Below are 13,086 nucleotides of genomic sequence, written 5' to 3'. Positions count from 1 at the left end.
GGCATTGGGCTCAGGTCAGTTCAGTTCGAACTCCGGAAGAGAATTGGGACGTCTAGGTGGGCCAAGGCTCCTTCCATGTTGATGGGTTGACGAATCTCCCGGGCCTCGTGTTAGAATGCAAACTGATTCAGGAGGTCTGGGGAGGGGCCGGAGGTTCCCTGTTTCTAATGAGCCCCCTGGGTAATGCTGATGCTGGTGGGGGGGCGGGGCGTGGACCGTGGCAGGACAGGCGAGGATCCGGGCACAGTTAGTCGTGCCAGCACGTGTGTGTCCCCTTCACCCCCTGCTCGTGGCACACGTCACAGCCCTGGCTCCGTGTGTTTCCTGCAGAGCCCCCCTCTCAACACAGCCTCTTTCAGTCCGTTTGAAATGAAGCTTATTTGCCACCTAACTATGGAGTGTTTTCTTAAGACGTCAGCCCAAGCTCTGCTGTGGTCTCCCAGCAACTAGAAAAGCTGGTCTACCCTGGGCAAGGATATTGGAAACAACCCCTTCCTCCCCGCACCCACCCCCCATCATTCTTCTCTGGTTCCCTAATGGAACATGGCTCCCCACATCCCGAAATACTGTGAAGCTGTTTCTTAACCATATAAAACAAAATGTATCCTGATACATATAACCTCCTGGGAAGCCAGTTGGACAGTGTGCTGCTGTAAGCCTTTGACCCATGAATTTCCTTTCGTGCCTCTGTTCTTGGGATACATTCAGGGATTCTGATCTGTGTGTGAGGCTGTTCACTCAAGTATTATTTACAGCCCTGCCCCCTTGGACCCAACCTGATTATCCAACAACAGGGGATGGGTAAAATGGATGATGGCACTGAATCCCGTCCGGCCAGTGAGACCACGCAGCCGTGAAAACTCCTTCTTCCGAAGAAAATGTCGTGATTCCGGAAAATGCTGAGACATGATATTGAGTGAGAAAAGCAGAACAAAACTGCATGTATGGTCAGTCTTATTTGGGGGGAGGAAATCTATCCACATGTGAAGAAAAAATAAACCCGAACATTGGTGGCGTTGCTGTCTGGTTCTCAACCAGGGGACGTTTGGCAGTGTTTGGAGATATTTTGGTTGTCACAGCTGGGCAGGGGGTGCTACTGGTATCTAGTCAGTAGGGGCCGGGGATGTCACTAAGCATCCCACAAGGCACACGACAGCCTCCACCACAAAGCATTACCCAGGTTGAAAAGATGGTTAGTGCTGACGTTGAGCAACCTTGGTCTAAGGTGATTTTTATTCTCTTTAGACTTTTGGGTGTTTTTTAAATTTCCTAAAATGAACACATTTTACTGTCACAGAAGGCGTTATAAAACAAGGAGTTAGAGGCGAGGTACTGGGGATGCAGGGAAGGTCAGCTCTGGAGACCCAGGCCAGGCCTGGGCACTGCTTCAGGACAGGTGGAGTCCAGTGCATTGTTTTTGGATGATAACATCGCGAGGGGGGAGCTATCATCAAAGTCACGAGAATACACAATGCAGTGCATGGAGAGAGCAGATATGCATTCGTTCACTAGTTCCCCAGCTGTGAAAGCGTTTGCGAATCTACAGAGCTGGCTGTCCTAAAAGGCGCCAGAGGCCAGTCGTAGAAATGGGTTAAGACGAGTTGATATTTCCAGAGAGCACTACTGACAGATGGTCCCCAGAGTATATATAGCACACTTCAGCCTGCATAGTATTTACTACCCCATCCCAGGCTGTCAACTATAATTAGTGACAATTATCACCTAATAATATTGAAAGAAAGGAAGAGTGAATGAATGAATGAACGGATGAACAAACACATGGCCGTTTGAGAGGCAGGGTTGGGGGTGGATCAAGTAGCTTGTCACCCCCCTGTTGTGTTCGTTTTCTGCTGTCTGCCCCCTCCTTGAGCAAGCTAATCAGGAAAATTAGAATGTTGGGCAGGTAGGGGGCAGGTAGGAAGATTATCTAATCTTCATGGAAACCGGGAGTCTGTCTGTACCGTCGTGGGTGGGACTGATGGCTGGGTGCCCGGCACCCCAGGGGTGGTGCCCACCCAGTTCTGGGAGACCCGGAGGGCCAGGCACAGGTGATGGTGATCTGGTGCCACTCAGTGGAGGTTTGCAAGCCTGCAGCTCTGGGGCGGGCTGCCTGGGTGCTGGATGCACGGGGCCCACCTGATCGGAGGTTGGGGGATCACAGGCTGAGGACAGTCTTGCTGGCCGTGGCAGAAGCACATCTTAGCCTGTCTGCCTGCCTGCCCACCCGCCCGGGGCTAGGGTGGTGTGAGCCCCCTCTGCTCCCTGTACAGGTACTGGGAGGGCAAGGAACCTGCCCACCGGAGCCCAGGCCGTTTAGTGACCCACCTTTCAACTGTTTTAGATTCCCATGAACTGCCCCCCAGGAAGGCTATCTTTAGACACAGGAGAGAGGAAAGGGAATGGGACTGCGAGCTTGGAAACTTAAGGAACCCGTTGGCGGTGAGATTCTGAGAGCTCATTTACTTAATTGGGCTCCCCCTCCCCTACTTGGTAAATAGCACATGTTCTATTGAGCATCTGTTTATTTGCGAGGCACTGAGTCATAGACAGATGTAGCCCTTGTCTTTTTTAAAAATTAATTAATTAATTTTGGGCTGTATTGGGCCTTTGTTGCTGTGCGCGGGCTTTCTCTAGTTGCGGCGAGCGGGGTGCTACTCTTTGTTGCGGTGTACGGGCTTCTCATGGCAGTGGCTTCTCTTGTTGCGGAGCACGGGCTCTAGGCGTGCGGGCTTCAGTAGTTGCAGCACGCGGGCTCAGTAGTTGTGGTGCACGGGTAGCCGTTGTCTTGATGGAGTTAATAGCTGGGACTGGAGAAAGAGATAAACGTTTATTTTATTTTGGCAGTGATAGGGGCTGGAGGGAGTGTGTGCTCTGAGGACCTGACCAGGTGGTGGTGGAAACATCGAGATGGGCTTTTTAAGAAAAGCTAAGACTAGAAAGATGAGCAAGGGTTTAACTTGGTGAAGAGGTGGTGGTAGGGGAACAGCATTCCAGGTGGAGGGAACAGCATATGTGGATGCCTAGAGGCAGGATTTCAAAGAAGCCATGGAGTCCGAGTGGGGCTGTGGTTTACTATGTTAGCAGGTGTGGGGAGGGCACAAGAAGAGGCTGGAGGAGTCCCCAAGGCTGCTGTGAGGAGCTTGGGTTTTGTCCTAACAGTGCTGGGAGCCACTGAGAGGTTTCATACTATGTCCCACTTGCTGAGGGTGTGGGACCCAGACGCTTCACAGCGTAAGGAGACAGGGTCAGGAAGACATTGCAGAGTCCAGGGGCTCGCTGAATTGGCTGGGAATGACACACTGCCTTCTCCCAGGCACTGCCTCGTCTGTCATCACCCTCAGTGGGTCCTCACAGTGACAGTAGAGCAGCCCAGGCAAGGCCAGGAAACCAGGCTAGGGAGGGGTTTTTAAAAAGAGGAGAAAAACCTTCTAGAATCATAGGAAAAGGAAATTAAAAAAAAAAAAACTTTTGTTACGGACATGCGTACACATTTATAAGAGTAGAAGGACTATTTTAATAAAGGACCATGGACCAATCATTTAACTTCAGTTATTCAGCCAATCTTGTTTCGTTTAAACTCCCATCACAGGACTTCCCTGGTGGTCCAGTGGTAAAGAATCCACCTTCCAAGGCAGGGGACGCGGGTTCGCTCCCTGGTCGGGGAACAGAGATCCCACACGCCGCGGGGCAGCCAATCCTGTGCCCCGCAACTACTGAGCTCACGTGCCCCGGAGCCCACACGCCACAACTAGAGAGAAAACCTGCATGCCACAACTAGAGAGAAGCCCACGTGCTGCAACTAAGACCCAGTGCAGCCAAAAATTGAAAAACATCAGTAAAATAAAATAAATAAAATGAATGGGTTATATATTTAAAAAAAATTTTTTTTAAATAAACTCCTATCACCTCTCCCTAACTTCCCACTGGATTCTTTTAAAGCAAATTCCTCACATATTGTTCTAACTGTAAATATTTCAGAATGTATGTCTAAGGGGGAAGACATAACATAATACCATCAGTACACTTAAGAAAACGTTAGTTCATTAATATCATCCAATATGTATATATTAGAACTGTGGGGTGAATAGGGTCGGGCCATGTGCACATTGTTTCCTAACAGCCTTTGCGCTCGGAGCTTTGAGCATCCCTGATGATTGGGCCTGAGTCTTTGACATTGGGGTTTGCCAGTGGTGGTTTTCCCAGATTTGGCTTGTGGGAGCCTCTTTGAGTTGGCGTCTGTGTCCTTTTGTTATGTCACATCATTTGTTAAGCACTTTCTTACCTCCTGGCACAGATGTTCCAGGTCCACCTGGCATTTGGAATTAGCCAATTCTCCAAGGAGCCTGGGTCCCTTTTAGTGGGAAATCATATTAGAAACCACTTGTACCTAGTAGGTGTTCTCACTGTGACTGAGGTGTCATTCCTTCTGGGGCCTTTCAGTGGAGTGCTACGGAATGTGTGTGTGTGTGAGTGTGTGAGTGATTGTGTGTGTGTGTGTGTGTGTGTATATATATATATATATGTGTGATAATGTTTATGTATATGACGTTCGAATAATGGACACAGGTCTTCAGCAGCAAACAGGGCGTGAGAGCACCTGGGAGGAGCCTCTGACCCCCGTGTGCAGCTCTGGCTGAAACTGCACAGCTAGGAGAGCAGAGACTGGCACCCACACTTAGAACATCACCCCCACCCCCGCATGCTGTTACTTGCATTCCTGTCTTGACCCAGATTATAGGGAGGAGGGTGACCTCTGTGTCCAGCCTCATTCCAGACAGCCTTGGACACAGTGGCCCCCAAATCAGTGTTTGTGGATGACGGAGATGTTTTCTGGCCCCTGCAGAGATACCTGGAAAAACAAGAGATTGTCCCAGGTCTCCAAGTGGAGAGATAGCGGAAGACAGAGAAAAGAGTCATTCAGGTTTGGGGATCAGTTTCCTCTGTTTACTTGCCTTGTGACCCTGGACACCTTAGTGTCTGCAAGCCTCGGCTTCCTCATCTGTAAAATGAAGACGATGCCAGTAACCTGGTGGGGTTGTGGGGACTCAGTGAGATTACGTGTGTTAAATGCCTGCCTCACGGCTGCCTCACAAGGCAGCACTCAGGGCAGGAGCTCTCCCAGTGTATCCTTCCCCCAGAGTTCCCCCCCGCTCCTCTCTGGAAGGCTATTGCCAAGGCTGCCAGAGCACTGGTTGCACTTCCTGGGGGGTGTAATGGGAGCATTGTGGTGGTCCTGGTGGTGATGATGTGTGTCTGTGGTAGGGAGACCCCTGCAAACTGCAGAATCCACCCCAGGGACGTCCCTAGCTGTCCAGTGGTTAAGACTCTGTGCTTCCAATGCAGGGGCCATGGGTTTGATCCCTGGTTGGGAACTAAGATCCTACATGCTACGCGGCCAAAAAAAAAAAGAAAAACGAGGGCTTCCCTGGTGGCACAGTGGTTGAGAGTCCACCTGCTGATGCAGGGGACACGGGTTTGTGCCCCAGTCCGGGAAGATCCCACATGCCGTGGAGCGGCTGGGCCCGTGAGCCATGGCCGCTGAGCCTGCGCTCCGCAACGGGAGAGGCCACAACAGTGAGAGGCCCGTGTACCGCAAAAATAAACAAACAAAAAAGGAATCCATCCCAAAGGTTCTCCTTGCCCATCCCAGGTGTGTATTTGCATGGACGAACCTGTAGGAAGAGCCCAGCACCTGTCTGTTCTCCTTGGAGACTGGTACCTGGGCCCCTGCCGTGCAGCCTCAGTCTGCCTTCCTCGAAGAAAGCCCAATCTTGGCAAGTGCCCTGGGCAGAATTGATAGTTTGGGAGGGTCCAGGGTGGGCAGGCTGGATGAGCTGATGCATTTAACACGTCTAAGGAAGCTATAGTTGGTCACAAGGGTGACGTTGCCCCAGAACCTGTTGGGTCTGCTAACAGAAGTGCTGTAGTTAGGGGGGCCTCAATGCAACGACAGAACAGACATCCTCCATGGAGGCCCCCAGACTCTGCCTTAAAGACCCTGGCCCCCGGAGACCTGCTGGATCAGCCGTTCTGGGAGGTGGGTGGGGGGACCCGAAGGGGGAGAGCTAATTCTGATGCACTCCAGAGCCTGAGGACCGTTGGTGACAGATGGTGAAACAGGTTCAAGTTAACTTGGCAGGATGTCAAGGCTAGCGAGTTCATCTTCTTGTCTGTGAGACGATGACATGTAAAGGTCCCTTTTAGCTGGACAGTCCGGGGATGTCAGTTTTCATTAGCTAACTTTACTTACTTGCCAAAGTAGGTCTCGTTGGGAACGAGGGACTGAGGGGGGGGTCTTGGGGGGGGAGGCAGGGAATGAGGGGACCATGGGCAGGAACTCCATCAAGCTTCTTATTTTGCCTGATGAGCAGTTGGGTTCCTGAGGCAGGGGCTGACCACACCCCACCCCACAAAACGCTCATTCTGCGGGGTGGTCCAGAGCTGTGCTGACCTGGGGATGGGGACTGACTGCTGGTTCCCTGAGGCTTGCTGGAGAAGCCTCTTCCTGCTTCTTCTGGGCCTTTCTCTGTAAAGTCCTAGCAGCCACTTCCTTCTCTCCCACTAGAATAAGGCCACGAGTCCCAGGACACACGTGCGATGCCACTGCAGTGCCTTAGGGGCGAGCCTGCTTCCCAGCTCGACATGTGGCTCAGGACAGGAGTGGGGCATCCCATGTCCTGCTCAGGGACCCTATAGAGTCCCTGACGTAACAGCTGATGGGACAGCAAAGACCCAGAATTGACCCTCCCCTTTAGGGTCATAGGCTCTTAGGACCCATGTGGTGTTTTCATCTGGCAATCCTTACTTTCCATTCCAGGGCCATCCTAGGTCCGGGGCAAGCTGCTGAGGTCCTGTGGGCTTGGTGGTCCGTGAGACAGTGGTTTTCTTGCTGGCAAAGGGAAGACCCCCAAAGTCCGAATGGAAGCCGAAACAGAGCCCCCCGGCTCTCAGGGTTGGGAAGGTGACATGTCACGGATGTAGCCGAGCACCCCCAGGCCACACTGCACGTATCTGGGGTGTGATATGTCGGCCCCGGGGGATTTGGAATAAGATGTCATGTTCTGAATCCTCAGTGCGAGGAGGTGGTGGCCTTAACTCTCTGCTGCCCGGGTGGATTCTGCCGGTTAAGGCAGCAAGCAGCGTGCAGAACCACTTACCAGCAGAGGGCCGCTGAGGGGTTAGCTCCCCCAGCCACTGACGGGGAGAAGAGGAGGCAGACCTGCTTTGGAGCAGTTTTCTCAGAGCCTGTGCTGGAGGCTTCCTCCAATTTGTCTTCAAGCCAGGGCGCGGGAGGCTCCTGCCTGCCCTCTCCCAGAATATGGTGACTTGGGGGTTAACGGCAGCCGGAGCATCCCCAAACTTCCCCGGCCCGAGGCTTTTAACCAATCCCTCCACCTTCAGGGAACCCGAATGAAAGAGGATGTCCGATATGGAGAACAGCTTTGACGATATTTCTTGTGTCTCTCCCCAGAACCTGGGATCCTCGTCACCAGGCAAAAAGCAGAGCAAGGAAAACACCATCACGGTAAGTGGCTCCCGCGGAGCGCGCGCATGTTGGGTGGCAAGCTGGGGCTGTCTCTGGTCCATGGCTCGGCTGTTGCCATGGCAATGCGAACCGCTGAATGGAAGCGATGCCCAGCCTGGTACCTGGGAAGTTCCAAAGCTTGGATGTTGCCGAGGGTTCCCCCCTTGCCTCCCCCCGGCCCTTCTTCTGTTGATTTCTTATTTCACTTTTTCTCTTGGGGCAAACAAGTGGAAGGATTGTGGTTGGAATGGTGCAGAAGCCATTTTTGCAGGGCAGGCAGGGGAAGGTACGCGTGCAGGAGTGGGTTGGAGGGGGTGGGCTGTGCTCCTCGCAAGTGACATGACGTGTAAATTACAGCCACGGCAGGATGGCTTTTGTGCAGGGTAACTTCTGGAAGACATCAAAGTTAAAAGGAAGAGAAAGCGCCCTAAGAATAGAGTTCCTGGGAGTTGCTGATGGGGAAGCAGGCAGCCTCTGCCCAGAGCGGCCAGACAGGCCTCCCAGGGCTCTTCCAAAAGCCCGCCGAGTCCCCACGCCACCCTGCCTCCGGCTCCACATCAGCCCTGTGCTCGGGGAAGGCGGGCACTGGACGTCCCTCCCCCTCCAAGTAGAGAAACAACTCGCCCATCTGCTCAGCTAAGAACTTGGAGCTGGGAGACGTGTGGTCCTAGGTGTGCGGTTTCGACCCGAGTGCAGCAGCTCTGGGGCCGCAGAAAGGCTCCCTCAGGCTCTGTCACACAGTTCTCGGAGATGGAAGCAAGACGGGGTCCCCTGCCCCGGCTCATGCAGGCTGCAGATCCTGCTTTGACGGATTTGGGGAGGAAAAAGCGGCAGGCAAACAATGTCAACAGTCATAATTGCTGCCCCTGTGTGTACATTTATTAGGTACCAGGAGGGTTCTGAGCACCCATTTCATTCTCCGCTCACTGCGGGGAGGGCAGGTGGTTGGACCAGGGTAGAGTGGGGACTGGGAACTCGGGCTCTGAAGCCAAGGGGGTCAGCACAGCACCCACCAGCTGGGCAGCGACCCGCCCTCTCTGGGTCTCAGTGTCCACATCTGTACAATGGGGAGACGATGGGCATGTGCGCCCTAGGGATGGTGTGGAAAGCACGTAGAACAGCCTGGCACACAGTAGGTGCTCAGTTCACACTAGTCTCCTCATCACCGTGTTTATAGATGAGGAAACTGAGGCACAGAGCAGGACCTGGCACAGAGCAGGGCCTCGCCCGAGGTCACACGGCTGGGAAGCATCAGGACCTGAGACCTGTGCTCTTACCCACCAGCAATGCTCCCGGTGCAAGTTGCCCCCCAAGGGTGGGACCAGGCGGCTCAACCCTGGGCCAGCAGCAGCTTCCTTGTTACTGGGGCTGATGGGGAGGGCGTGGACAGGCCCCCGGGGCAGACGTCCTGAGAACACAGTCCTCACATTCACAGAAAGCCCCAGAGTACTGGGGCAAAGCAGGAGCTCCCAAAGTTCCCTGAAAGATGGAGAAAGAGGGAGAAGAAACTGCGTTGTAGAAGGAACGTGAATAAGAGAAATGAAAAGTGAAAAGCAGAGTGTTATGCCTCCCGTGGGTGATGGAGCCCAGCTCACGCGGTGCGGCCGGGTCACCGCTCTGGTCTGCCTTTCGGCCGGAGCCTGGGGCTTTGTCAGCGTGGGCGTGGCCCTGGGTCTCCTGGCAACACACCTCCTCCACCCCTGCCTCACTGCCTTCCCTCCTCCTTGCCGCCGCCCTACAGCAGTGCTTCTCATCTGAAGCCTTGGGGATACTTGTTTAAAATGCACATTCCTCTGTTGGTCACCCTGGGGCGAGGCTGGAAGGTTTGCGTTATAACCAACACCGCACCCCGGAGGTTTTAAATAAGCACTCAAGCCTTGGGGACTTCTTGCTGGGAAAACTGAGAAGGGGCACAGAGTGAGTGAGGACCAGAGCCCGGGACTCGAACCTGGGTCTGCTGACTGCCAGCCCACGCGGGCCTTCTCCTCTCCAGGCTGGACATGGGCATCCTTGCCAGCCGGCCGACCAGTGGGGCTGCAGAGCTCTGTACCGTGGCTATCTCCCTTCCACGGAGCAGTCAGTCTCCCACTGCGGCCCCTCCCTGAGTCCTGATCCTGCAGAGCTCGTGGCTTCCCTGGAAGGAGATGCTGGGGGGAACGGTGCGGGGAGGCTGGGGCCCAAGCTTCCCTCGCCCCGCTGTGCGGGGATAGGGTGAGCAGGTGAGCGTCCTCTTACCTGGTCTCACCCAGGCAGCAGAGACGTGCAAGCGCCGTCCGAGTCGGGCTCACAGTATGGCCGAGAAGCAAGGACCGAGCTTGATTCCGACGCTCCGGCTCCCCGACCCGGGCCTGGAACGAGTTTTGAAGAGGCCGACACGTGGGCTGCTTGTCAGCAGTGGGGCCCCGGGCAGGGCTGGCAGCGAGTGGGCTGCTTGCTTGATTGGAAGTGACGGGCGCTAATGGCAGTTCACAGCCTCGGCACCAATATGATGCGTCAGAATCTGGAAGATTCCAGAAAAGGTGACAGCAGAGCCACCTAGCCACACTCCCGTCCTAGAAAGAAGAGTCTGGGGACTCCTCTAGTCTTCAGTCTGAGCTTCCCGGCATGGCCCGTCTGGGGGCCCCGGGTGGGAGCTCGGGGACTGGGTGTGAGTGCTTGAGGGCATTTCTGTTCTGCTTCCACAGGTCCCAACTCTGGCTTTTGCCTCTCTCACCCCCTCCCAGAGTAGCCTCTCCCACCAGGAGGAAATTCAGGGCGCGCTTAGTTGTGAAACTACCTTCTCTTCTATGTTGCAGGCGGCTGTCAAAGAGGAGGGCACATAGCTGCGGCCTCTGCCTCCAGGGAGGCCTCCGTGCTGTGCTGGGGCCAGGGCTTGCGCCGGGCCTCCCCACGCCAGGCCCCTTGGGTGGGTCACACTTGTGTTCAGCGGCTCTTGTGCCATGGCCAGGCGCCTGAGTGGTGGCTGTAGCCCCCGCAAGAGAGTTTCTGAGGGCAGCTCTTGTGGTTCTGCCTGCCCCCATGCAGGCCGGCCCTGGCAGAACCTCTGCTGCTCAGGGGGCCCCCTGGCCGTCAGGGGCAGAGCAGGTGTTACTCCATTTACTGAGGGCTGGAGAGAGCAGAGTTGGTGCCAGAGCGAAGACGCTGTTGCTTGAGGATGGTGAGCTTGGGAGCGAGAGTGGGAGGGGCTCCTGGAACTTCCCCCAAACAGTACATAGTGGGGGCATTCCCCCGTCTCCTGCTTCCTGTCCAGCACCCCTTCCTACCTGAGCCCCTGCCTTGGGTGGGGACATGGCATGGCTACGCCTAAGTGTGTTAGAAGGTAGCATGACATAGATTGGGTGTGACGTAGATTGCTGGCTTCTGACCCTGGCTCCACCATTATACACAGAGAATTGCAATTACATATTTACTTGTTTGCCTTCTTCATCGGGCTGTAAAACCGTCGAGGGCAGAGACTACACCTTCTATCTCTAGCCTCTGTTCATTGTACCAAGAAACATTTCCAGCTCCCATCGCATGGCTGTGCTGGGCCAGGTACTAGGGACACAGAGGGGAGGAGGTGGGCTTCCTCCCCTCCTGGGACAGACTGTCTGGCGAAGGAAGAGAGATGCTGAATAAGCAGTCACGAGAAATACAAATGCACCTGTGCAAATGCTGGGAAGGTCTAGCCTACCGCGTGGCACCAAGTAGCCGCTCAACAAACGTTTGCATGGACCGAGCACGTGTTCCATGGCACAGCATCGTGGGCGAGGGCTCGAGCCGTCAGCCCAGACTAGAGGCAAATACTTCTGTGATCCTCAGTTAATCAAGTGAGACCAGTGTGACCCAGCTTGTGGGGCTGCCGGAAGGATGAAGTGAGGATGTACGCAAAGCTTTTGCAGAAATTCTCCCAGGATGCCTCCCACGATGGGGCCGGTGAGGTGTAGTTCGCGAGACGCCCACCAGGGGGGTGCAGGGCTCTGCCAGGATTCAGGGAAATTCCGATGGGATTGCTGGGGCTGCGAAATCCCAAAACCAGAGTTGACAGGGATGGACACGGGCACTCTGGGGCCACTGGCCAGTCCATCCAAGGGCTGGTGTCCTCGGAGAGTGGCAGGAGCCCCGAGAGGGATGAAGCCTTGTCCTCCCCCAACCTCTCTCCCCGCAGCCCCGCTAGCTTTCACCTTCAGTGGTTGTTATAGGGCCACTTGTGGTACGCCCCTCCCCTGTCTCCTAGACCCCAGACAAGGCACTCTAGAAGACCTTTGTATCCACTTCTGAGTACCTGCCTCCACGATGTTTAATGCCCAGCGTAATGTCATAGTTAATTTATCATTAAATTTGCTTGAAGTTTTCACGGATTACATTATTAAACCAAATAAAGATAGGCTGTGGTCATCATTGTTTGTTGAGGCAGGAATAGCTGGAACGTGAAATAAGGAGTATGTGAAACTGTGGAATCCAGCCCTGGTTTCCAGAAGGAGGCTCATCTCTGGACAAACTTGGGGGTGTCAGCCCAAAAAGAGGGTTTGGGGAGACCATTGCCTGAGCTAGGCATTGAGAGGCTGGCCACCCCCAAGCAGACTCCTGCAGGCCAGTGATACCTTGGGTGGCTGGGGACTGGGGCATTGGGAGAAAACATCTCATCCCAGGGGTTCCGTGGACCTCTACCTTGACCTTGGTGGAATTCCATGCTCCCTGTCTCCAGGGCTCTCGGGGTCATTCCTGGCCCTGATCCTTCCTCCTGTGTCGTCATGCTTCCCTCCAGAGCGGGAATCCCCGCCCTTACGTCGGCCAGATGCCAGTATCTGGGAGGAGGGGGCCCTTCCCTTGGCTGGGATTTCTCCTGTGTTCTCCCCCCAGGAGTGCAAGCGAGGCCTGTGCCCCCGGGAGCCGGCGGGGCCTGGATTTACTTCTAGCCACCCCCAAGTACCTGAACCAGAGGCCATGGCTGGGGGCCCACGGGCCTGACTCAGCTAGCAGAGGGCTGCTTTGGCTTACAAGGTGTCATCGCTGTTGTTGTTACTATTAACCATGAATGAACTGCTAGCATTTAAGCGTTGAGACACTTCACGTACAAATCCTGACGTTCTGCTCTTCTCGTGTCATCGCATAAGCTGACAACCCTGGACTCCTCATTCTGGCTTGGCAGCAGGCGGGAGCTGAGAGGAATCTGCCCCCTAGTCAGACGTTCGCAGACACCACCCCGCTTCCCGAAGTGGAGGCTGGTCCCCCCGCCCAGCCCAAGCTTCAGTTTCCATGATGTGCGGGTCCCTCACTTCTCTGCATGGCTGCCTGGCCCTGGAGTCTGTGGCTTGGATTCAGAACCTCGGGGGTTTTCTGCACTGTTCTCGCCGTGAATGTCTGATGGCTCCCACTTCGGCAGATGCTGGGGCTGTGATGAGGGTTAAAGACTGCCAGGGCTCAGGCCTTGCCTTCCCGAGGCCTTGCGGCTCCCAGAACAAATTAGCGGACTCTCTAGGAGCGGATCTGGGGCTTGAAGCGACATCAGCGGGGTCAGCGGCGAGGCCACTTCTGCCGAGCAGGGAAAGCCAGGGGCACCGCGATTGTGCTCAGGCAGA

General features: G+C 54.9%; 1 protein-coding gene across 15 annotated transcripts in view; it reads left to right on the top strand.

Moving 5' to 3' along the window:
• The window catches only part of GAS7 (growth arrest specific 7), a 200,315-nt gene that overhangs the window by 154,512 nt on the left and 32,717 nt on the right, over positions 1–13,086 (top strand). For all 15 annotated transcript variants that reach the window (XR_003003646.1, XM_024748441.1, XM_024748442.1 and 12 more), the window contains one exon: positions 7,472–7,525. Coding sequence is in view for 14 of the 15 variants with exons in the window: in XM_024748441.1 (XP_024604209.1) it covers positions 7,472–7,525 (54 nt within the window). In the remaining variant the exon portion in view is untranslated. The remainder of the gene's footprint in view (positions 1–7,471; positions 7,526–13,086) is intronic.

Source organism: Neophocaena asiaeorientalis, unplaced genomic scaffold (assembly GCF_003031525.2).
Source record: "Neophocaena asiaeorientalis asiaeorientalis breed wild unplaced genomic scaffold, Neophocaena_asiaeorientalis_V1.1 scaffold543, whole genome shotgun sequence".
Lineage (NCBI taxonomy): Eukaryota > Metazoa > Chordata > Mammalia > Artiodactyla > Phocoenidae > Neophocaena > Neophocaena asiaeorientalis.
This window is presented reverse-complemented; position numbering and strand designations above follow the sequence as displayed.